Here is a 24,922-nt window from a genome sequence, read left to right as displayed (position 1 = left end):
CCCTGGGTGGCTCAGTGGGTTAAGCCACTGCCTTCGGCTCAGGTCATGATCTCGGGGTCCTGGGATCGAGTCCTGCATCGGGCTCTCTGCTCGGCAGGGGTCCTGCTTCCTCCTCTCTCTCTGCCTGCCTCTCTGCCTACTTGTGATCTCTCTCTGTCAAGTAAATAAATAAAATCTTTTAAAAAAAAATAATAGTGGCAGAATCAGACTCATGGCACACCGTGAAGTTTGCTCGAAAGATGCAATAGTGTAGGGTTATGAGCTACAAGGGAATTAGTTTTGTTTGCTCAGGAGGACGTCCAAAGTCTGTAGGATAGTGGGGTACCTTTTATTTACTTATTTATTATTATCATTAATATTATTTTTAGAGAGAGCATGAATACAGGGGGAAAAGCAGAGGGAGAGAATCCTAAGGAGGCTCCACTCCACGACCCTGAGATCATGACCTGAGGTGAAATCGAGAGTTGAACACTTAACTGACTGAGCTGGATAACGGAGTACCTGTTAAAAGAGTATTAGCTACGTAGCACATCTAGTGGTGATTTTGCTGAGTTAGAACTACAGCTTTGAAGGTGTCTTCTTGTATAGTGAGGGGTCAGAGCATGGGGGGAGTGTGATGGGGGAGTAGTTGGGTTTAGTCTTGAATAGTAAATGTTGGAAGAGTGCTTGGAGGGGGAAATGGTATTTTCAGAATGAGAGACACTGACAAATGTGGAAGGGAGACAACATGGCACCAGGATCTGTCATTAGTCCTGGATGGCTGAGGCGGGGAGGGGGTCCTTTGGGAGGAGTAGCCAAGGGTGATCGTCAAGACCTTCGAGAAACTTCTGTGCCATAGTTCGGAGAACAGGCTTTCTTCTAAGGGGATAGGAAACCATAGAGAGCTTTGAACCAGGGGAGGGGATGGTTAGAATTGCAAAATCCCTTTTTAGAAAGTTCATTTTGATAGCAAAATAGATACTGGATTGAAAACTGGAGGCAAGAAGCTGATTCCTTCTTTTCTTTCCATCCACCACCACCCCATCCATCCTTCTCTATCTGTTCACCCAGCCGAGAAGGATTACTCAGTGTTGGTTCTGAGAACATGCTCTGTCATCAGGCCTGCATTTCAATCCCAGTCTTGCCACTTACCTGTCTGGGTGACCCTGGGAGAGTTACTGAATCTGTCAGTAATTCACTTTATCATCTGAAAAATGGAACAAATAATAATACCCACTAACACTTCATAGATTGGCTGGGGGATCTCAATAGGCGATCGCATCATAAACACTTGGCATCAGGCCAGGAACTCATATAAACATTCAGAAACCTGTATAGCTATTTTTGTTAGCAGGTTGAAGGCACAGACTTGGTTGGGAGTTGTCGGGATACTGGGGACTGGGAAAGCCATGAGGATTGTTAAAACTCGAATGCTATTCGATCCAGCGGATGTGTACTGAGCCCCTACCACTTAGAGAGCCTCCCACTGGGTGTTGTGGGGGCGGGGGGGGGGCACAGGTGGGTGCTTCCAAGAGCGTGCACTGGGCAGAATATGTTAGATGCTCTAGCCAGTTCAGTGGCGGAGGCTTTGAAAAGCTTTTCGGAGAAGGTGGGGTTTGAGATGGGTGTTAAAGGCTGGGTAGGACTCTGGTAGGTAGATACGGGGGTGGGGTGGGAGTTGGGGGAGGGACCCCTCACACTCAGGTAGTGATAGGTGTGGAAGTCAGGAGCCAGGAGGAGGAGAGTGGGAAGAAAACCAGCGAAGGTTATATAGGACTATACTCTCAAAGATTGTGTAAGGAGAGACAAAGTACCAGGGTACAGTAAGTGTCAAAATGATTTTCCCTCAAGAACTTTGAATTCCATTCTGAGGATTGGAGACTTTAATGTGAATGCTGGGAGGGGGGCAGAAGAAAGATGCTATCAGGTTTGTATTCAGAAAGGTTGAATGCCAGAGGTGTGAATGAGCCCAAGAGAGGAGGGAGAGAAAGAGACTGCCTAGAAGACCATCTGGGGAGAAGCTCCGCAAGGGGCCCTGGAGGGAGAGGAAGGAAGGGTGACAAAGAGCTTTCAGCAAATAGAACTGATGGGATCCAGCAACTGGCTCTTTGCGGGGTGAAATGGAAGTTGTGGGTCTGCAGCCCCAGAGACGGGGAATGAGAATGCTGTGGAGGAGAAGCGGCCGTAGCAGGAAGAGGTTCAGGACCAACGGCAGGCTTGGCTTTCCGTCTGAGGGGCTTGTGAGACGTGGGTTTGGAGGGAGTGTCCCCTCGGCTGCAGATTGCTGGGCTGAAGTGAGCAAGTGATGAGAGCCGGAAGCAGGCGGGGAGGAAGTCTTCTGCTGCAAGGCACAGGCGAAGTCCTGTGAAGCGGGAGATGGTGTGGGCAAGGAAGGACTCACCTTCGGGGAAGGACCACACTTCGGGTAGAGTTAGCAAAGAGAAGCCAACGTCTGAGGCCGGAAGAGGTGTGTGGCATCCGGAAGGGGAGGCGAGATCTTCAGGAAGAGCTCAGATGATCAGTAGCCTTAAAAGCACAGAGAAAAAAGTGACAAAGGACTGTACAAGTTTATTGACTGACGTTTCGACGGATGCATGCAAGGCCCAAAGTCAGGTCTCCTTGGATGGCTTATGTTGGGTCAGCTAAGAGGAGGCCACTAGGTGTTGAGGGAATCTCAGAGACATTTTGACCATTGAGTGTGAGGTTCATGTGGTTTGGGGCAAGTTGGAGTGAGTTTCCTGCAGGTTAGAATTTTTTGGCCCACCCCTTACTGAATCCCTCCTCGACAGCCTGTTCTCAGTGGGGATGGAGAGTTTGGAAGATAAGATCTCCTTTCATTGCTGCACTTGGGATCACCATGTGTTTCGAGGTCCCATTACGGAAGGGAAAAAGTGGAGCTGAGCTGTGGGCGTGTTGGGTCTGAGACGGGCGGTGCTAGGCGCCGTCCACATTCTGGTGTGTCCGTGAGCAAACTCCTTGAGGTGAGGAGTAGAGTTCCTGGCTATGCTTCTAGCTAAGTAATCCTAGAAGACAGAAAATCCTTGGAATACTGGTGAGCACCTGAGTCTTCCTTCTGGAGGCCGCGTCCCACCGTCCCCTTGCCACCATTCCAAGGCTCTGCTTTTCCGAACCAGGAAAAGGAACATAATTTCCTCTCTCCAGGGTTTGCATGTGAATGAGTTGGGGCGGGGTCAGAGGATAAAGATGGTTACGGGATGAGAACTCAAAGAGCTTCTTTTCTCTAAATCAAGGGTATTGTTAGTATTTTAAGTGAGATCTAAAACTTCGATCTGTTTTAGGGTGAAGCAAAGCCTCAGGTCTTACCTTTCACGTCTCCACATGTACATGGTTTTCATTGCAAATGGGTTCCATGGGACATCTGAGGTCACAGCTTGATCTTCATGCAAATGACTGTGTTCCCCACCTGGCACGGCACTCCCTTAGGGAAGGCTGGGATGAAGGGGCCCTCACAGCCTTGGATCTGGGCTGTTCCAGAAGCCTGGCCCTGCTCTCTGACCACTGAGTGGGTGAGAGAGACCCTGGGCTTCTCATCTGCCCCCCACCCCCACCCCTGCCCTTATGCTTTCTTTGGCTTTGCAGTCTCATCCTTGCTTTCCTTCCCTTTTCTCCTGTCTCTTTCCCACTTAACCTTGTCCTTGTCCCTGACTTCTCTTGCTCTGTCCTCTCAGACCAAAGCAAACACTTGTTACAACGTCTCAGTATTCAGTTTTCCTCCCCTCTTCTGTCTTCTATCCTTCTTTTCCATCAAGAGCTGAAGCTCAGTATCCAGCAGTAAATACACAGCTTATAAGCCTTGGTGTGCAGGGGTTCAGGACCGTGGGGCATATAAGATACTTGTTGGAAACACGGTTGGGTGGCAGGGACTCTGGAAGGTGAGAACTTCTGCTGTGTTCATCTTCGCCCTGGGCAGGGGACGCGGAGAGCAGTACGGCTTACAAGGAAGTACTCTGGTGTGTGTGAGTTGCAAGTCAGGAGACCCAGGTTTTGTTTCGAATGCCTCTGCGATCAGAGGACATCTGAGCTCCTCTCTGGGGTGCACGGGCTTCATTTTTAAAAATAAGGATTAGGGCACTTGTCATTACTACCTCCGTGGAGGATTGTTTTAAGAAGCTAGCGAAATAGAGTGCACGTGACTGCTTTGAAAAGTAGGATTATTTTTGACCATTTTTACAGGCACATATGTGTAAAACAAAATGTCGAAACCAGATCTGCAGTATTAGATGATCTCTCATGCGTCTTTCGGCTCCTAAATTCTTTTTTGGAGATGGCTCTTGGCATGTAATAGGGACTCCGACAATATTTGGATGGATGGACAGACAGATGGTCGGATGGATGGATGGATGAATAGCTAAATGTCTAATTGCCCTACTTACCCCTTCTAGTCCTATTTCCATTTCCCGTTGACACCACCGCCCCCTCCTGGCCAGCAGCAGTATTACGGTGCCGTGAGCCCGTAGCCCTTCTCTCCCTGTTTCTCCCCAGCCCCAACCCTGGCTCCCTGAGCTGGCTCCTTGGGACCCGGCTTTGGCCTTCAATCACTGACTGCCTGTCTTTCCTCCTCCCTTCCCACCCCACTCCCTCTCTCCATCTGCCCCTGCAGCACTGCCAGTAACTCAAACCGCAGCACGCCGGCCTGCTCCCCCATCCTCCGCAAACGGTCTCGCTCGCCAACCCCGCAGAGCCCGGACGGAGACACCATGGTGGAGAAGGGCTCAGATCACTCCTCGGACAAGTCCCCGTCCACGCCGGAGCAGGGCGTGCAGCGCAGCTGCTCCTCACAGTCTGGCCGGAGTGGCGGCAAAAATTCCAAGGTGAGCTGGACCCCGCTGGGGCCTCTCCACTTCCTCCTTAGCTGGCTGCAAGGAAGCCAGTGTGGGGGGGGGTCGGGGAGGCGGCGAAGGGGGGAGACCTTTCCCCGAAGACCCTTGTGTCAGTGAGGCAAGGGTGGGACAGGCAGGGTTGACCCTAGCCCAGTGTTCTCTTCTCAGCTCAGCCCTCGGAGTGCCCCCCGGGGAACTCATTACAGGATTCCACGCTGACTGTTCTCTCTCTTGGGGCGAGGGAGCCTCCTGGACCTTGAGATTTGGAGAAAGGGTGCTCTGGGGACCAGGAGGGACCATCTGTTTAGTCCCGCTTCCTTTTTCAAATTTGGGGTAGAAGGGAACATGATTTGGGACAACAACAGGGCCAGGAAGAGAGTCCTCGGGAAGGGGGATGTTTTTTAACGTCCACCCTGGCTGTCTCTCTGCCTTACCTTTGGTAATAACCCACTTGGTAGTCCTTTGGCCAGGAGGGCGGTGACCAGGCCTCTCTGTCCCTCCCAAGATGCTGTTGCCCGAGGACCCGGGCCTTTGCCTGAGAATAGGCATAGCATAAGCCCCAGAGGGGTGCCTGGGCTACAGATGGATCCCCAGAGATTTTATCCCCTCCCCAGTCCTTTGGGAAGCAGGAGATATTCTTTGCCTAGATGCTCCTTCAAAAAGCTTCTGTTTACTGCTGGGCTCCCAGGCCCTGGGGAGGGGAAGGGGGCCCCTGGGAGGCACGGGAGCTGGCTTCCCATCTGATTTGTCTTTTGATTTCTTGTTCTTCCTCTTCTTCCCCACCATTTCCCAAATACCTCCTTTGCATGCATGGTCTTAGTCTCACAAGCGCCTCTCAAAAGTAAGCCATCTTTTGTCTCTGTCTTTGGTCTCCCCTCTGGTGTTGAATTGTCTGTAGTGCTCTGCACCCCCTCCCTCCGCCCCCGCCCACTCTGGCCCATGTCTCGCTTGGTCCCTTTCCCAGAAGGGCCGGCCCTGCTGCCCCGTAGCAGGCTGGCTTGACGTTACCGAGGGACCATTCCTCTTGCGCCCAGAGTCGGAGAACAGACCTGTCTCCCGTCCTCCCTGGTCTCTGCCTGCTCCCCGAACACTGCCTTGGGTTGGGAATCTCTTTCCTCCTTACATGGAGCCATCTAGAAGCAGAGTCCTGCCGGGGCTTCCTTCGTTGCTTTGGGGAAGGGAGGCCCCATCCAGAGGGGCTTCAGGTCCTGAGAGTCCCTTATACCTGCTTTGCTGGGTGAGTCCCGATTCCCCGGACAAGATGACTGAGGGCGACAGATGCCCATAGGGAGGTCCCCGGTGCGGTAGAGCGACCTCAGGAGCTGCACCTGGCACCTTCCCTCCCTCTACCTGCCCACTGCCCAGCCTCATGGCCTCTGGTGTTCTCAGGACCCTGAACTGTGATCAGAGCAGGACTGTTCTCCCAGAAGGGCATGGTGCTGACGTCTGGCAGTTGGTGGACGTGGGTGGTGGCCCCTTCCAGGCCTCGCAGCAATGCAGCCAGGTCAGGGAGTCAGTGCCGGCGTCCGCCCGGCCCCGGGCCCCCGGCCCCCGGAATTTCAGAGGTCCGAGCAGAACGCGGAGTACAGGGAGAGCCATAGGTATTTTAGAACAGCAGGGCTCAGGAAATAATCCCCACGGGGGAAAGGAGGTGGGATGTCGCCCGGAGAAGAAAAAGCAGTGGAATGGCTTAATAATAGTCTTGAGCCTCTCTAAGTGTTTTGGGGAGGAGGAGGAGGGCGAACAGCTGTTCTCTTTCCTGAGAGAAGAACAAGAGACTTCAGGGCTAATCCTAGAGTCTGTGACCTTCAGGCTAAAAGCTTGCCTCTGAGGACTTGGGACGGTGGCTGCTTGCTGTAGGGAGGGGGAGAGGAGCTCGCCCTGTGTGAGGGAGTTCTCTGCGCCGCCAGCACACACACAACCCCGGCGCCTCCGCCCTCTGGCTGGGGACAGCACCCATGTGGCCAGACACACGCATCAGGTTGTTCCATCCCTCTGGTCCTGCCTACGGACTTTGCACACTTTTCCATCCCAAGGTGAAGCCACGGGCTTCTGGCCCTCTTACCCCCATGCCTAGCAAGGCACTCAGTGGCAGAGGCAAACCTTACTGATGGCCGGCAGTCCCCACCCGCGGGGGGCCGGTGCCTCTTCTGCCAGGTGCTGGGTGGAGGCGAGCCCTCAGTAAGGAGAATTTTTAAACTTCTCCTGCTGAATGGCAGCTCTTCTCTGGGAAGCAATCGTAAAGACCAGTTACCCGCCCTGGGCAGCGCACAGTCTAGGGAGGGGAGAGAAGACACATGCCTAGGTGGTCCACAAACCAAACCTGGCTATTAGAAGCCAGGCTGGGGCCCTGAGAGGCAAAATGTGGCATAAAGAAGGGACCACGAGCTGAGGGTGAATTCCAAGTTAATCGTGCCCCCCCCCTTTCATAAGGAGGTGATGGGGCAGGGGAGAAGGTGAAGGGGGCTGGGTTTTATTTTCCCTTTGAAGAGCTCAGGGGAGGCAGACACATAGTCTGGGAGTCCCCTGGTTTGGAGAGCTGCAGAGGTGAGGTGGGGATACCCCTCCCCCCACCCTCTAGGTAGATGCTTGTCTCAGGTTGACCAAACATATCCATGGCAAGGGATGTGGTAGCCAGAACGGCCGTCGCTACCCAGCCAGGCCACCTCCCTCAGTGCCTCCCGTCCACCTCACAGAGGAGGAGACCTCCTGTGTTTTCCAGGCAAGCAGGAGAGGGTTCCCCCTTGTCCCTGGAGCCAAGGTGTCCTGCTGTATCTGTTTCCCCTCCCTAGAGCCTCCATTTCCTCGTGTTACTCTGTAGGGGATCATGCTAAGGGATCAGTAAGGCCCCACACCTGTGAATCTTTAACTAGACTGCGGAGGCTGACCCTTCCTGGGTGCAGCAGCCCTGCCCAGAGCAGCGGGCTAGAAGATGGTCATGGCTTCTTTCCTCTTCCCTGAAACCCCTGGAGTTCCTGCCACCACCCACCTTCTGCTCTGTAGTGCTGGCTTGAGGCCACTAGGGGGAGCTGGCGGCCGCTACATGCGGCCAGGAGCTCCTGCTCTAGGCTAGCCCTTGCAGAGGTCCCCGCAGAACCCAGGTCCCAGGCTGGTTGAGCTGTGTCATCCCAGCTCAGTGGCTTTGCTGCTCCTCTCCCCTTGACTTTTGACTTGTCTTTCAATTCTAATTTCTGTGGTTTTCTTTCCAGTATGACAGACTTAACCTGATCAAAGTAAGAAGTCTCTCTTATTTCTGACCTCCTCTAAGTAGAGCTCCGCTCTCCCCCTCCTCTGGTTCCCCTGTCCCCATCTTCCCAACTCCAGGAGCCTTTGCACTGGGGAGATGTTTTTAGGGAACATGGGTCTGTCTCTAGGGGCCTTGCATTCCTTTAGTGCTTATTCTTGAGACCCTTTCCAGGAGGTGATAGAAATGTGTTCCACACGGTCTTTGAGTATACGTTCCTTGACGCCCTTTCTGGCCAAATCCATTCATGACCTGTCAGAAAAGCCTTCACCCCCATGCCTAGTTCTGTTTTTCCCCACGCTTCTGGCCTTCTCTGCAGGGGAGGGGCATTTCAGGGAACCTGCAAGGGCAGATAGCCTAACTCATGTCAGGGGACACCTCTGTTCTCGCTGCACCGGGGCCTGGGAGCTCCCTCTGATTTCCCTACCTCCCTGAGCTGGGCACTCAGCCCTGGGAGAGCAAAGCCACGAGGGTGGAATTTGCCTCCAGGAGGCTGGTCAGAGTTCAGAGACCCGCGCCCACAGTGCGTGTTCTCAGGAGCTACTATGGATCGGGGCGGGGTGGGGGGGCATTTTCCCCAGAGGTTCTCCCAGTGTGCCTGGAGATGGCTGCTTGGGGTAGAGTCTCACGCTGAGGGAGAAGACAGAAGTCCTCGCTTTTGATGGTACATTTCACATTTCAGTACTTGGGAGCACAAATTCTTCTCCTGCCACCCCTTTCCAGAAGAGCAAATATCACACACAAAGGTGTCCCACAGAGATGGGACACGGGTTCCGTGGTCAAGGCTCTTTGTCACTCTGAAGCCCTTTGTTCGAAGCAGATTCAGAAAGCACGCATAGCTGTGTGGCAGTACAGGAAGAAAAAAATCTACTTCTTCTGTGTACCTTAGGCAGGGGTGAGAACACCACATAGGAATGATCGTAAAGGTTCTTGGGTCCCCACACCCAGCCCACGTTCATTCCTGTTCCCCCTTCCCTCCTGGGGTCTTCCGTGAAAGCCAGGACAGTGGGGTAAGGAGCCAGGGGGCAGGTGACAGAGCATTTTCTTAGCTGTGAAGCAGGTGTCTGAGGGCCTGGCTTCGGGTTGATGAAGTGCTGGGACCTGAGGAGCCATGGAGGCTGACCGCACCTCTCCACTTCTGGGGGATGGGGCTTAGGGAATGCCTGCACAGCCTCGTGCCGTGTGATCTCAGGGCAGGCCCCAGGAGCGAAGACCTCCCAAGGTGAAGGTCAGGGCAGACGCAGCCTGTGCCCCATCCCTCTCCTCCAGGTACGGGTGGCCTTCGCCAGATGTTTGCAGGTGAAGACTGTGACTGTAGCTCCCTCAGCAGGGCAACAGTTGGTTGTAAGTAGTCAGATGGGGCCCCTTTCCCCGCTAAGACCTCTGGATTAGAGGAGAGGGTAAGGCCGTGGTTTGAGCATGTGGCTTGCAGATGGGCCATAGTCACAGCCTTTGTTGGGAAGCGACTATGGGGAGAGCATCTAGAGAGTTCTTCTGGTGGAGAGAGAGAGAGCTGGCCAAGGGGGAGGTTGCAAGACCACGCTTTAGTCACCTGCCCTTTACCCCCACCAGACACACTCCCAGTCGACATTCTGAGCCCGTGACTGACCTTTCTTTCCCTTAGGAGTCTGAACCTGTTAGACAAGGTGGGGGGCGGTGAAGGTTGCATTTGGGCCCAGAATCCCCAGCCCTGTGTGTAGTTGTTGACATGCAGACACGGTTTCCCCTACCTAGTGATTCTCGCTGCAGTTAATGCCTTTGGCAAGCTTCTTAGTACCAAAAATATTCCATCTCCAGTCTATAACTGTTGGATCAGCACCTCAAGGGTTGGGGTCCAGCAGCTCTGTGTGTGTGTGTGTGTGTGTGTGTGTGTGCTCCTATCTGTCTGTCTTCCAAGTGGGGTGTGCATAAAGGACTCCTGGCCATAGAGATTGGAGGTAGACAGAGCACAGTGTCAGCCACGCCTCTCAGTTGCCATGAAAACAAGTCACCTTTGCCCAGGGCCGGGAGCCGAGAGCACCTGAATTCTGGAGCTGGCCCGGAGTCTTGATTTTGTGGGTAACAGAATGACAGCACCTCGAAGCTGGAGGCACCATTAGCAATGATGTGTTTCGACCTTCCTCCCGGGGCAGAGCCCCCGGTACTCCCCAGCCTCTCTCATCTCCTCGGCCAGTTGTGGAGTGGAAGGAGAAATGGCCTCCTCTGCTCCCCAAGAATGTATCTGGAAGAGGTTTCCAGGCAGCCCCTTCTCTTCCTTTTCCAGAAGGGTCCCCTCCTGCCTTGTGCAGAGGGGCTGACTTGGGGCGGAAGGCTGGGTTGGTCTCCGTCTGCACTTTGCTTCTGGTCAGGGCCCATCTGGGGACTGGGTCTCGGATGCCTGCCGCGCATCCTTTCCCCCCATCAGAGAACCTCGTGATGGGGCTCCGACTCCCTTCCAGCTGAGCTCTGGCTGGTGCTGCCGCTGCCTGCCGCCCCGACCTTGGTGAGGCTTCCAGCATGGACCTGCCCTGGGCCTCCTTTCTGGATCTGTCTTGAGAAAGGAGGCCCCCTCTCGAGCAGCCACCTGGGAAGCATTCAGCTGCATTGGGGTTCCTCTTCCCTGCCCGCCCTCTGCTGTCTGTGTAACCTTCCCTCAGGAGGCCGGGCCTACCCTGGCCGTTCCCGCTAGCCCTTCCCTGACTAATGGTACCTTCTCTTATTTTGTCCTTTCAGAAAAGCCAGAGTTGGTATAATGTAAGTATCCCTGTTTCTCTTCTGGTCGGGTGGGTGCATGGGAAGCGGGTGTGGTGGGGGTCGGGGGGGGGGAGCCGTGGGAATGGAGAGGGGCGGAGTGCGGTGGGGCTGCTTCAGGGGCTTGAACCAGCTGATGGGCCCCTGGCTGGCCCCCCGCCCCTAAAGGCCAAACACACTGGTTACCCTCTCTGCAGCAGGGCAGGACTGCTGGTGAAGGAGGCTTTGATTCAGGGCAGACCAAGGAGGGATGGCCCTCCCTATCCTCCCTTACCCCTGTGGGCAGGGCTCCTCCAGCCCCAGGGGAGGGGACCAGGCCGGGGAGGCATCCAGAGACCACACGGAATTCTGGGATGGGGACAGCTCTGGGGCCTAAATTAGGACCAAGGTTTCCTTCCCTTAGTAGAGACATTGTGGGGAAAATGCAGCCAGACTTTTCTCTGATAGTAGAGAGGCCATTCCCTGTAACGGAATTTGACCTCTGCCCCAAGGCCCCCCTCAGCTAGCCCAAGAGGCGTGTGCCTTCTAGAAGACAACCACTGCTCTTGGGTCTGTAGTGCAGGTGTAGCCTGGGGTCGTCCGTGGTGGTGGCTCACCCAGCCACTCCGTAGCCAGAACTTGTGTTGTGGACTAAGCCGTCCCGTCCAGGCCCACAGCCCCCACCACACAGACTGGCGGCAGCTTTTTGAACCACCCCCCCCATCCCCGCCTCCGCCCAGAGAGCAGCTGACCGAGGTCTCAGCCATCCGGCCACACTGCACTCTGCCCTCTGGGTCTGGGCCGCAGAGGGCCTGGCCTCAGGCCGCCGTCGTTCCCACCCAGGGCCTGGCGCTCCCCACACTTGGTCTGCTTGATCATGCAGGTACCACTGCCCGCTGCCCCTGGCCAGGCTGTACCCCAGGGGGCCTCACGGGCATGTGGAAGGGGTAGGGGAGAAGGTGGCTGGGAGCGAGGGGTGCTGTGCACGCCCTGGGGGGAGGGGAGGCTTGCACTTCATGTAGGGGCTTGTTTCTGATCCTAGGGTGAGATGGGGTGGGGTAGGGGGATATTTTCATACACGGCTCAGGGATGCCTGGTCAGCCCTGTGGCTTCTGACCTTTTGCTGCTCAGCAGCCCTGCCTGTCCCTGGAGAGCTCTGCCCACCCAACCCGGCGCCCCCGAGGCGGAGGCTGGAGGGCTGCATTGACGGGGTTGAGCTGTAGACTGAGGTGGGCCGAGGTGGCCTGTGTCGGGGAGAAGCCAGACGACGCCCCCTCGTTCCGCAGCCCTTCCCTTTAGACCTGCCGTGGTCTTCAGCCCCCGCGCCACTTAGAGCTCAAATCCTGGAGGCGATAGAAGCTGCTTCTGTGGGGGGGGGGGGGCACTTTCTTGGGAGCTATGTGGGGCCTCTAACATCCTTTGCCTGAGAAAGCCTCCACCACTCTGAGCAGCATTGCAAAATTAGTGCCCCAGAGGGAACAGGAAACAGGTGGCTGCAGACATGTTAGCCCATTGAAACAGCCAAATTTGGACATGCAGGGCCCCCCCCCCCCCCCCTTGTCACTGTCTTTTTCTCAGTCAGGCTCTTCTGTTCCAGCTCGCTTTCCCTTTCCTTGACTCCAGGCCCTTTTGTCTCTGGCTCCTCCTCTCCTTTCTCTGATTTCCATTCTGGGGCTGGCTCACCCTCCCTCTCTGATACCAGCCCCCAGTTTTTCCTTCCCCTCTGTGGCTTCCCTATTCTGTCACCTCAGGGCCTCCCTCCGCCCCTGCACATCCCAGCGGGCCCCTGAGCCCTGGCAGAGTGAGGGACAGGAATGGATGCCAGTCACCACAAGGGCCCAGAACTCAGGGGCTCTGGCGACACATAAGGGGGAGACGGCAGAGGAGCTGAGAGTGGCCAGACCTGCTTCCTGCCTGAGCCCTGTCGCTGGAGACCCTCCCTGATTGCGCAATGGGCCCCCACGCAAGGTCATCTCGCAGGCCTTCCTGGGACTCACAGATGGTCAGTGTCTCCTCCAGCTCCTGTCCCTCACCCCGAATAAATTACGGAAGCATGACAGACTGACTCCCCACTTGGCACAAATCGTTAACTCAGAGGCCAAGTGCACAAGGGACTAAACGCTGCCCCTAACCGCCCCCTCTCTGGGGCGCTTGCTCTCGCTCTGGGGTTCTCGCAGACTCCAGGCGGCCCATCCAGAAATGTCTTCTTGTGGCTCCCTTTTCCTCGGCTGTTTCCACATTGCAGGCAGAAGTGGCTCCTTCCACTCCTTCCTGCTCTGCTTCCTGGGTGGAAGCCTGGGGCGGGCAGGGACGGGTTGCAGAACGGAATGATGGGGAGGAGGGGCAGGGAAATGGTAGGGAGACTCTGGGAGGCCGAGAGGGGACGGGGGGGACCTCCAGCCAGCCTAAATTGCAGGTGTCAGGGGCTAGTTTCTCTTTCCACTTTGTCTGCATGTGTTTTCACATCGGGAGGGAAAGGAGCAGCTGGTGTGTCAGGGAAAGCCCTAGAAAGGCTGGCTTCAGGTAGCCCCGGGCTGCTGCTCCCACAAAAACCCTGCTCTCCCCCTGAGACCAAGACGATACCCTGGCTTTGGACTGCCGGCTTCTGGGTGTCTGTGGAGGAAGCAAGGTGCTGCCTGCCCCACACAGCTAGTGTCACCCCCATCTCTGACCACTTGGATGTTGTCAGCGAGCCTATCTGTAGCACAGGACTGAGTGTGTTGGTTCCCCTAGGCACCGTTGTCCTGCCCTGCTCAGGAAGCTACCACCTGGGGGTTTCCCCAGAGCCACGTGACTCGGGGTCCATGGTGTGGGGTCCCCACAATCTTCCCAGCGCTTGCACCCTTGGGGGGCTGACACCCCCGTATGTGTTTGTGCTCTTGTGAGCAGAAGCCTCATGCTCCCTAGCACTGCCTTCCAATAATACATCCACAGTTTTCCAGAAGGCACTTAACTTGGCCTCTGTGTTGCCCCATCCCCCCTTCTCCGCGCTGCCAACAGCCCTCTTTGACACTCAGGGGAGCACTGTAGCTGGGTTGCTGCCTAGGGGGCCATCCTTCTGCAAAGGCTTTGTCATCCCAGCTCCGGGACAGTCACACATGCCCTGGTCAGCTCGCGGACCGGGCGTCCTGGCGGAGCTGCTGACCCTTGAGAACACCTGGGGTTGTTGAGTGGCTTGGGTCTGCTGGGAAGGAAGCCCATCCAGCATTTCCCCAACCCCTTCCTTTACCTTCCTCTCTTCCACATTTTGCTTTTTTTTCCCCTGCCTCTGATACTTGTGTTTCTTTTTCTAGCCAGAATAACACAAAGCATAGGGATCATGGCAGACTTCTGTAATTTCCTGGGGCAAGATTCCACTATTCTTTCAGAGGTGGAATTTGTGATAAATATTCACTAATTTATTTATTTTTACATTTTTAAATTTAAATTCCGTATAATTAACATACATCGCGTTGTTAGTTTCAGAGGTAGAATTCAGGGACCCGTCAGTGGCATGCAGCTCCCCGCGCTCAGTCCGTCGCGCCCTCCTCCATGTCCATCACCCAGTTACCCCGTCCCCTCTCCCCCCTCCCCTCCAGCAGCTCTCGGTTTGTTTCCTAGAGTTGAGAATCTCTTACAGTTTCTCTCCCTGATTTTATCTTATTCTAGTTTTCCTTCCCTTCCCCTATGTTCATCTGTTTTGTTTCTTAAATTCCACAGAGTGAAGTCATACGGTGTTTGTCTTTCTAACTGACTTTTGTTGCCAATGGCGAGACGTCATTCTTTGTGCTGGCTGAGTACTAGTCCATTGTGTATCGATACCACATCTTCCTTATCCATTCATCTGTCAATGGACAGATGTCTGGGCTCTTTCCATAGTTTGGCTTTTGTGGACATTGCTGCTATCAACATTGGGGTGCACGTGCCCCTTCAAATCACTGTGTTTATATCCTTTGGGTAAAATCCCAGTAGAGCAGTTGCTGGGTCGTAGGGTAGCTCTATTTTAACTTCTGTCCTGTGTTGTGGACTGGCTACACCAGCTTGCATCCCCCCTAGCAGTGGAAGAGGGTTCTGCTTTCCGCGCCAACATCTGTCAAGGTTTCCTGACTTGTTAATTTTAGCCATTCTGACTGTGTGAGCTGCCATCTCGTTGTTCCACATTTGACTTTCACCTAACCTGGCCCGGGAGGAGCTGTCACCAGGATGGCAGACCACTCTGACCTGAAGAGCGGGGACCATGGAGGGAATAAAATCTTAAAAAAAAAACTTAAAAAAAAAAAGACCTTCCCAGGCTTGATTATATCCATGCCTCCTTACGTTTGTGCTCCCCCGCCAACTTACTTGATGAACCCAGCTTTTTTTTTTTTCTTTAAATATTTTATTTATTTATTTGACAGAGATCACAAGTAGGCAGAGAGGCAGGCAGAGGGAGGGGGGGAAGCAGGCTCCCTGCTGAGCAGAGAGAGCCCGATGTGGGACTCGATCCCAGGACCCTGAGATGATGACCTGAGCCGAAGGCAGAGGCTTTAACCCACTGAGCCACCCAGGCGCCTGATGATCCCAGCTTTATTCATCAAGGCTCCCAGCTTGAGAGACGCAGCCCCAGTAGACATGAAGTGGTGGGATAAGCACAAACAGGGCTTTAGTTTCAGTAGGAAGCCAAGAGCAAGGTTGGAGGTGGGAGGGGGGTGCATTCTGTCCCCCAGAGATGGCCCCTGTTGGGTGCAGTAGGCTTGCATCTTGGATGAAGCGGTCACGAGTCTCTTGCTTGGTGCCTCGCCTTGTGTGGACACAGGTAACTGTCCTCATCGGCTTCACCCCTTCCTGGGCGGTCAGTCGTCATAGCAGCCCAGAGAAGCAGCTTGTCTGAGGTCCTAAGTTAGGAGCCTAGGCCCTGGCAGCTGGGAGAGACTTAGAGCCCAAGCTCCCCTCGACGCCCCGGGATGGGGGTGCTGGCTTTTTTGATGGGGAGGAAGGGATAGCGCCAGTCCTGTGGGATGACCAAGCAGGTCTGCCGGCATGAGATTGAGAGCAAGAGAACAAAGCCTTGTGGGCACGAAATGGGGACATTAGGGGGACAGCATAGAAAGTGGAAGTCCAGAGACAGGACTTGCTGCCTACAGCCCCGTGTGCTTCCGTCAGCTCTGCCCGTCTCCCCAGTGTTTCCTACCCAGTGTCTTGGAAGAGTCTCTTGACTTCCGCTCCCCGGACTCCCATCCTTCACCTTCTCCAGAATGGTCCCCGCTCCCACGATGAGGCCAGTCTCACTCCCCTCTTTACCTTTCTGCGTAAGGCTGTCCCACCTGCATCTCTGTCCTCTCTCGGCTCATTGCCACCCTCCCCGCCCCCAGCCCCACATCTGGCTCCTCCCTACCTGGCTTTGGTTGGAAGGCCAGGATTTGAAGGTCTTAATTGATTTCTTCCCAGGTGGGTCTAGTACTCCACCAAAATCCATCTGTTTTTCTCTTGGGTTCCTCGACCCCACCCCTCCGGTGTTGTACCCAGGGAGGGGGTACCATTTGGTTCCAGCTCCCAGTGTTTGCCATGCAGTTAATGTTTAGCTCAGGGTCAATGCCCTCTCCTCAGGCCGGGAGCTGCCTGCCGCCCTGCCCTGCCCAGCCCAGTCCATCGTGGGGGGTGTAGGAGACAAAGGCTGAGCACTGAGACTTGTCTCCCTGGGGTTATCTCTCTTGGGTGTGTCCTGACTCTGTCTCACCCAGTAACTATAGCCACCAGGCCCATAGCAATACAGAAATGTTTCCGGAATTGCTTGAAGGATTCAGCTTTTGTGGTCCATACACTGCCTAGATCTCGGGGTCTGGTATGGCCCAAGAAGAGAGGCATTTTGGTCACCCCAGAAAATGGAACTGCCAGGGTTCCCATCCTACAGTGCAAAGGATAGGGCTGCCGTATACAGAGCAGAGAAGCTTGAGTGTATGGTCTGGAGTGTTGGCAAGGATCGAGCACCAAGAAGTGCATACGGAGTTGGGGATCTGGGTGGTATGCACACATCAGATGCGGTGTATGGAGGAACAGGAGTGGGATATAAGGAACGTGTACATTGGTAAAGGGTTTCTGAGCAGCAGGTCATGCTCTGCTGTAGAAGCCAGAGCTGTTAGAGGCGTAGATCCTTCCTGGCGAGGATGATAACCTGATGGAGGAACTCTGCTGCATGGGTACCAGTGGAGGCCGAGAGGCTGGGTCCAGTGTGCAGATGTTGAGAGAGAGAGGAGTTTGGGGAAGGATTCAGACTCCTTGTCTACTTTTCCTAACACCGTTTAACCAGTTGACTCTGGGTTCCTCGGAGTCAGAATCTTTGGGGAGTCAAGAATCTCCATTTTTTAAAGCTTTATTTTTAGAGAGGGGGGGGGGGGCAGAGGGAGAAGGAGGGTGAATCTCAAGCAGACGCCCCGCGGAGTGCAGAGCCTGACACGGGCTCCGTCTTGTGACCCCAAGATCGCGACCTGAGCCGAAAACAAGAGTCAGATGCTTCGCCCCCTGAGCCACCCACGCGTCCCCAGGATTTCCATTTTCAGTGCATTCATTAGCTCTGTTTAGAGTCCGCTCGTGTTGGAGTCCTGCTGGTTCAGATCTCAGAATCTCCTAAGAGGCACCAGTCCTCATCACATGCGGGCTTGGGACCCTCGCTACACGGAGGGCATTGCTGTGGAGGGTGAGGCAGGTGCCCCATTTGTTTCAAAGGTCTAACTTTTCCTGGGGACCCATGTCTTCCCAGTCCCAATGCTATGCATTTGCTGCCCTGGCTTCTCTGTCTAGATCCCTTTCTGGCCCCACTGGCCTGACTCTCCTTCCTCTGCTTCCCTAAGTTCGCGCTGTTTCCTTTTAACCCCTGCTGGGGCCAGAGTCTCTGGTCATAGCATTGCTAGTTGGCCCTCAGGGTCTGAGGAGCAGCCTTGGCCTGGATTCCCCCTCCTAGTGCTGGAGGCAGGGGAGGGTCCCCGGAACTGGTGACCTCAACTTCTCCAGGCAATCTGCCCAACTTCTCCCCACCAGTACATCCGGGGAGAGAGGAGCCCAACTCCGGTCCCCTTGCTGGTGCGATGCACAGGGAGGTCCGTGGACCGGTGGGGCAGTGACAGGAGTGTGCTCCAGAAGTCCCTGGCTATTAGCGTCTCCAATTTCAGATTTCATCATAGCAGCCGTGCCCCTGGCACCTCCCCCTCCCTTCCCCTCCTCCCCTCCCCCCAGAGCCCTGGCCAGCTACTTTCCATTGCAGGAAACATCTGCTGGGGAGGCCAGACTAGGCCGAGGGGTTACTGGAGGACGTTGGCCAGTACCATCACCCAGATCCTGTAACTTGAGGCATGTGTAGGACTCCGGCCCTGCCCACCCACCCACCCTGCCTCCCCCCTGCCACAGGCGGCTCTAACAAAGAAGTTGTTTGCTGGTCAGCTCAGGAGAGCACGTTCTGGGGAAGGAAAGGGGTGTGTGTGTAGGGGTGGGGGAGAACAGGCCTTGTTGCCACAGCCCCTGGTGGCCGCTCTGCCTGGGAGAGGGCTGTGAGTCATAGGGACCAGTGCCCGCCCAGCGGAGAGATTGCACAGTGAACGGGCTGTCTTATGGGACGGGCCAGACGGCGCTGGGAAGCCGGGAGTTCATTCTCTCCCCGGAGTTTCTGACCAACTGTGAGCGGGGTGTGAGGAACTAGTGGGGTGCACCCCTGGACCTGGCTGTGGGGTCATCCTCTTCTTGCGTGGCGTGTCCATCAGGGGCCCGCTGTCCGGAGCCCTCCAGCTGGCCCCGTGCACCTGCCGTGTCGTCTGCGTCTTCTGGCCTCAGCTGGCCTCTTGGAGTGGTTGTCCACACTGACCAGGAGGAGGGGTCCCACCGCATCCCCTCTGGGTCACCCTCAGCCCATAGACCAGCCACCTTGTTGGAGCCAAAGTGGGGTGAAGCAGAGCCTGGCCATGGGACACTGGCCAGCCAGCGTGTCCCGAGAGCCGTGCTGACCACACCCTCCCACTTGGGAGGTTTCGTGCTGGAAACGGAGCTCTGGGAGACAGAAGGAGGCCAGTAAGGGTCACACAGACCCTCTGCCGAGAAGCCAGCAGTTTGCCTCTCTGCGTTACCGGGCTGATTATTTTCATCCTGAGGGCACAGTCGGGAACCAGAGCTCCAGGAGCTGGGCTCCCTGGGGAGGAGGAGCCGTGGCAAGCGATGGAATCTTTGACTGAGTCTGGGGTCCTCTTGAGCCTCCTGCTGGAGCAGGACAACCAGCCTTTGCAATGGTACCTGAAGAAGTTTCCGGATCCACCTGTTGGTGCAGAACTCTGCTGCTGGCATGAATCTGAGGAGATCCCAGCCGTGAGTGTGCATCCCAACTTCTCTGGGCCCTTGTGACCGTTCTGCGGCACCCCTGCAATTCCCTACTCACTCCTGCTGCCTGAGGGCCCCCCCGACCTGACCATCCATGAACCAAAATCCTCGGACCGTTTTAAATTAAAGTAGGTGAGCCACGCCTCACTTTCCGAGGAAATTGCTCTAAGAGCACAGGGGTGAGACAGAGGGTCGAGGTCTTTTGCGTCAAAAGGATATATGGGTGGGCGGGGGGTCGACCTGGCGTGTCTCTAGAGTCTGGGAGGCAGAGGCCCGCCTGCCATCCATACTGGCAGCCTGGGAGCATCAGGGCACTGATCTCCAAGGCTGCGTTAAGGAGTCCCTGCACCCAAGCCAGTGTTGATGGCACCGGCAGAGTTGAGAGGTTAGCTGGCATTGCCCTCCCTCTCCCCTCGGCCACAGCTTTGTTCGGAGGGGAGGAGAGGAGAGGAGCGGAGCGGCTCCCTCCGTTTGCCACCAGTCTGGTTGGGAGATGATGGCCAGATGCCAGGCACCTACGTCCACCTCTGTCAATGCCTGAGTTCTCTGTGGAGGCGAGAGAGAGGCAGGGGCGAGGCAGCTGTGTGGAGAGCACGGGAGAACAGGAGGACTTCCAGGCTTGGATAATTGGTTGCCTGATGCCTGCTAAACACCTGAGTGGGCCTGGGGCCATCTGCTAGGCTGCTCCTCGGGCTGATGGCGGAATGTGGTAAAAATAGGAAGACTCCCCTGCTGGAGACTTTTTTTTTTTAATTTTTTAAAGAAATTTAATTGTAAAGAACCTAAAACTTGGGACGCCTGGGTGGCTCAGTTGGTTAAGCAGCTGCCTTCGGCTCAGGTCATGACCCCAGCATCCTGGGATCGAGTCCCATATCGGGCTCCTTGCTCCGCAGGGAGCCTGCTTCTCCCTCTGACTCTGCCTGCGACTCTGTCTGCCTGTGCTCACTCTTGCTCGCTCTCTCTGACAAATAAATAAATAAAATCTTTAAGAAAAAAAAAAAAAAAAGAAGAAGAAGAACCTAAAACTTAACCATCTGAAGTATTTGTAAGGATTTCTCAGTTCTGTAGTGTTAAGTGCATTCACACCGTTCTGCACCCAGTTTCCAGAATTTTTTCATCTTGAAACATTGAAGCTTTATTACCCACCCCCCCGGGGCGGGGACGAGACCACGCCTGGGCATGAGAGACAAGTGGGTACCCCCAAGGAACCCCTCATCGCCTGAGAGGGTGTGCTCTGCTGGGGCATCCGTGTTGCCCTGTTGGGACCAACACCGTGAGGCACCATCACAGAACAGTGGCTCAGACCAGGGACCCTGGGGCAGGCTGCTTCGCTTTGTGCTCTCCTCTCCCACTTCAGAGTCCCATACCTCAGACAAGCTGCTTAACCTCTCTGTGCCTCAGCTTCCTAGTATATAAAATGGAATAAGGGAAACAGCCTGTGGTCCGGTGAAACGAAGCATGGGAACGGCTAAAGGCAACGCGGGGTGCGTGGTCATGACTCATTTCACGTTCGCTCAGCTGCAGCTGTACAGGGTCGCTTAGGCATAATTAGGAACTTAGCGACGATCAGGTGGGCAAGCAGGGGTTTTCATTGTGTGGGCTGTGCTCTGCAAGGCCAGGGCGCTGGCTGGATGGGCTATCTCAGTATCAGTCTGGAATCAACCTATGGGCAAGAGGAGTGTGGTATTTGGAGGTTTTTTTAAAAGTCAGAGGATAGGGGCGCCTGGGTGGCTCAGTGGGTTAAGCCACTGCCTTCGGCTCAGGTCATGATCTCGGGGTCCTGGGATCGAGTCCCATGTCGGGCTCTCTGCTCAGCAGGGAGCCTGCTTCTCTCTCTCTCTCTGCCTGCCTCTCTGTCTACTTGTGATCTCTCTGTCAAATAAATAAATAAATAAATCTTTAAAAAAAAAAAAAAAAAAAGTCAGAGGATAGGTTGGTTTCTAGATATTCACTCCCAGTGGCCCTGATGCTTGGCTCAGACATACAGGAGGTGACTTTGGGCTTCTACAGCATAGCGTGCCTTTGGGGAAGGTAGCCGGGCATTGACTACTACCAGGATGGCTCATTTTATAAACCAGCCAAGACAGAAGTTTCAAAGCCAAATTAAATATAGACAGCATAGCTGAAAGCACTGTCTTCTCTCTCTGTCCTGGAAATCCTCCCCCAAACTGAAATCCTGCCATTCCTCTCTCCTCCAGCTTCCTGAAATATTCCCTTGCCTCTAGCACAAAAGCCAACAGGCCACTTAGCTCAGCTCGCCAAGCAGGTGCCCTGAACGTGGCTTGCTCACGGGCCACTCAAGCTTTGTAGAAAGCCAGAAGTCACCGACTAAAGCACGTCGTGTTGCTGCCACAGCTGTATATCGGTGCATTGCCAAGGACGTGGATGGAAAGTGTAAATGGCCAAGACCTACCTGTCACCACCATCAGGACAATCTGGGGGCACTCCCGGCATGAGTAGGCCAGTCAGTGACTCGCCTGGCTGGAGGGCAGGTGTCTCTTTGTAAGGATTTCTGTCGTGATGCGTGGCTCTTCCTGGGTCGTGCCCTCGTCTTCATGTGTCATCCTTGGGTTCCTTTCAGCCATAGGATATGCTGCCTTTTTTTTTTTTTTTTTTTTTTTAAGATTGTAATCTTAGATCAGGTTTCCTGTCTGTTCAGCTGACTGAGGGAATTTCCAAGGAGGATTTGCTAAGGCAGTTTATGGGGATAGGTCTGCACCCAAAAAGCTGAGTGGGCACAGGCTCGGGGGAGTGACTCAGGGGGAGCAGAGGACCTGGGATGCAGAAATCTGTCACTGACCAGCCTGGGGCCTCTGGGCAGGGGTCTCCTCTCGGGCCTTCATTTTTCTCATCGCTAATGGAAGGGTTGGGTTAGATGGGCTTGTAAAAGGTGGGGAGGGCCTCAAGGTGTTGTGCCTCCAAGTTGCCAGACACACTTTTAAATTCTCTGCTTCTGTGCTTTTTCTAGTACTGGTTTTATGTTGTTGTTGTTGCTGTTTAATCTAGTCTTGGTAAAGTACAGTTCTCCCCCACCCCGTTTCACTGAGATACAATCGACAAGTCCCATCGTAATAGTCTTCCATTGTAGGATTTTTCTCTTCTAGTTGTGAATGTCGTACCCAGCCAGGTACTTACTAGGTCAGTGACGATAACCACTGCTTCTAAGAGATGCACTGAGTACCGTCGTATTTTGGGTACTCAGGGGGAGTACCTTTCAGGCCCCCGTTTTGCTGTCAAGGTGGGACTTCCTGCTGGCAGAAGGCAGGACAGCAGTAGCTCTCGTGGTGGGTCCTGGGAAGCTCCCTGGAGCGGTCCCTCCTTCCTTTCTCTTCTTGGTATCCAGTAGGGCCCTGCTTAGCATGTTTGACATTTTCCCATTGATGGACACTGGATACAAACCCTTTCGAGCGTCTGATTCTCCCTGGGGTGCTTATCCATACATGCTGAAGCCCCCAGGCCTCACCGGGCTGCGTAAGGTCTGTGGAATAACAGAGCCTCATCTTCGCCCTTTAAACCTGCCAGCAGGTGCTCTTGCTGTGTCTTCCTCCCCATCCGCACAGAACCTGGGGACGTCCTGCTAACCTCAGTCATTGTCGCGCAGGTATTAAGCCCAACTTACAAGCAGAGAAATGAAGACTTCCGAAAGCTCTTTAAGCAACTTCCAGACACGGAGCGTCTCATTGTTGGTGAGCCGGGGACCCCGAGAGCAGGGGGTGAGAGCGGGAAGGAAGTCTGGGCTGGGCACCGTGTGTGGGATGGCCCCCGGCAGAGAGCCCCGCCCAGGATGAGTCACTGCCACTCTTCCCTCTGCAGGTGGCCCAGCAGTGAAGGGTTGGGGTAACCTGGATGGGGGAGGGGTGTCCGTTGACTTTGATCAGCCTCTACTCCCTCTGATTTTCTCGTCCTCTCTGACACCTCCCCCGTCCCTCTGCCTCCAGCAGAGGCGTGTTTCACGTCACATCAGCTGCTGGGGACCCCCTTGGCCACTAGTTCAAGTGTCTCACCCACCTTGTGAGTGGCAGGCAGCGGAGCTCCCGCAGTGCTGGTGGGAGGGAGGGCGGGCCTCATTGGTAGTGGTTCGCTGAAGATGCTTCCTCTGTCCCCCATCCTACCGCAGATTACTCATGTGCACTCCAAAGAGACATTCTTCTTCAAGGCCGACTCTACCTCTCTGAAAATTGGATCTGCTTCTACAGCAACATCTTCCGCTGGGAAACTCTGGTAAAGACCTGGGGCTTTCTCCCTGGGCTGTCCCCTTGGCTAACACTGAGCAAGTCCCCTACTCTCCCCCTTTGGTTGACTTCCTGCTCTACCCACACCTTTGCATAAAAGGACATGCCTGAGTCTTCAGGGCGAGATCTCCTCTGCCATGTCTTCCCCTCCCTCTGTCTTGGGTGCGGAAGAGAGCATGAAAGGATTTGCTTTTGGCTAGTGGGGGTAAGCATTCGGCAAGGGTCATCGCAGGAGGTGGAGTAGCTGAGTCCAAGGGGCGTTGGCCTTGGCACTCGGGGCCAGGTTGAACGTTACCTGGGTTTTCCACCTAGTGAGCTGTGTCTAGGGAGGCTAGTCCTTTATTCTTTCTCTGCCTCCGCATCTTATAAAATAAAGCAGAAAGAGATAAGCTGGTGACTTTTATGGTTCCATTCAGCGTCATTGTCCTGTGTCTGTGTAAGTGCCAAGCAGCGATGGGGTCTGTGCACATTGATCAGACTGTGTAGACAGGAGAAGGCAGGCTGCCTGGACCTGCAGCTGAGACACCGCTGGGCTCGAGGCGGGGCTCAGCCACCACCTTGCTGCGTGGCCTCTGGGAAATAGGGAGCTAAACCAGGTGATGTCTAACGGGGTCCCTTCCAGGTTTAGAAATAAGTAAACTGAGATGTGATTTCCTCCCTCTGAATGGGCGCCACTTAAAACACTCGTGGCTGACTCAGTGAATGTCTCTTCTTGCTTGTTATCTGTTCTCCGTCCCTGTGGGGTGCTAGCTGACAGTCCGTTTGAAAGACATCTGCTCCATGACTAAAGAGAAAACAGCTCGCCTCATTCCCAATGCCATTCAAGTTTGCACTGACTCTGAAAAGGTAAGTGAGGCTACTCTTGGACCTTCTACTCCCTGGCACCCCAGTCCCCAGCACCCCCACCCCATTTCTGTATTTCTGTCCTTCAACTGCATGAATATGGAGGCCAGGAGGATGGGGGAGGGGGATGGGAAGGTGATGGAGATGGTGGGGACCACCTCCATTGGATTGGAGTGTTTGGAGTCTGAGCAGGGGTGAGGACGGAAGGTCAGTCCATTGGACTTGGAGCCAGAGCACTTGAATTTGAGTCCTGTCACCATGGGTGTGGCATGTAACGTCTCTTCACTTAAGTTTTCTCATGGTAACATGGTGCCAGTCATTCCTATGACAAAGGCTTGAAATGACGTCACGGATTCGAAAACACTGAATTGTACAGCGCTTTGCAAATATGAGTTGTTACTACCTATCGGCAGAGTCCGGTAGGAAGTGGATGGTCAGCCTGGGGGAAACGTGGAAGGTAACCTATAGGGCCGAGGAAATACTGGGATCTTTGACCTTTAACCAGCGCCTGGAGACTGAGAGATTCAGGGCTGGGGGTGGACGAGGCCTGAGCCGAACACAGGACTGCAGAGCCCTTGGACTTGGGGAGTTCAGTGGCAACAGCCATGAGATTTTGGGTCAGGTAGTCTTTGGTTTGAGTTCTGTTTCTGACATCAGTCAGCCTTGTGATGACATAAGACCCCTAATCCCACCAGCTTGTTTCTCTTCATTAGGCATTGGCCATTAGTTTCTCTTCCAAGCTTTGGTGTGGTTTAGGT

The 24,922-nt window shown here is 54.8% G+C and overlaps 1 protein-coding gene across 18 annotated transcripts in view; it reads left to right on the top strand.

Moving 5' to 3' along the window:
- The window catches only part of GRAMD1B (GRAM domain containing 1B), a 242,496-nt gene that overhangs the window by 192,382 nt on the left and 25,192 nt on the right, over nt 1-24,922 (top strand). For 14 of the 18 annotated variants that reach the window (XM_059414796.1, XM_059414887.1, XM_059414871.1 and 11 more), the window contains 6 exons: nt 4,601-4,811; nt 5,641-5,661; nt 10,777-10,797; nt 22,691-22,775; nt 23,207-23,310; nt 24,072-24,167. In XM_059414796.1, the coding sequence (XP_059270779.1) occupies nt 4,601-4,811; nt 5,641-5,661; nt 10,777-10,797; nt 22,691-22,775; nt 23,207-23,310; nt 24,072-24,167 (538 nt within the window). Of the gene's footprint in view, nt 1-4,600; nt 4,812-5,640; nt 5,662-10,776; nt 10,798-18,239; nt 19,078-22,690; nt 22,776-23,206; nt 23,311-24,071; nt 24,168-24,922 lie in introns of those variants that run through there. The other 4 variants (XM_059414852.1, XM_059414843.1, XM_059414816.1 and 1 more) reach the window with 2 other exon arrangements.

This window comes from Mustela nigripes, chromosome 1 (assembly GCF_022355385.1).
Source record: "Mustela nigripes isolate SB6536 chromosome 1, MUSNIG.SB6536, whole genome shotgun sequence".
NCBI lineage: Eukaryota > Metazoa > Chordata > Mammalia > Carnivora > Mustelidae > Mustela > Mustela nigripes.
Note: the sequence above shows the minus strand (reverse complement) of the source record. Positions and strands in the feature narration are given on the sequence as shown.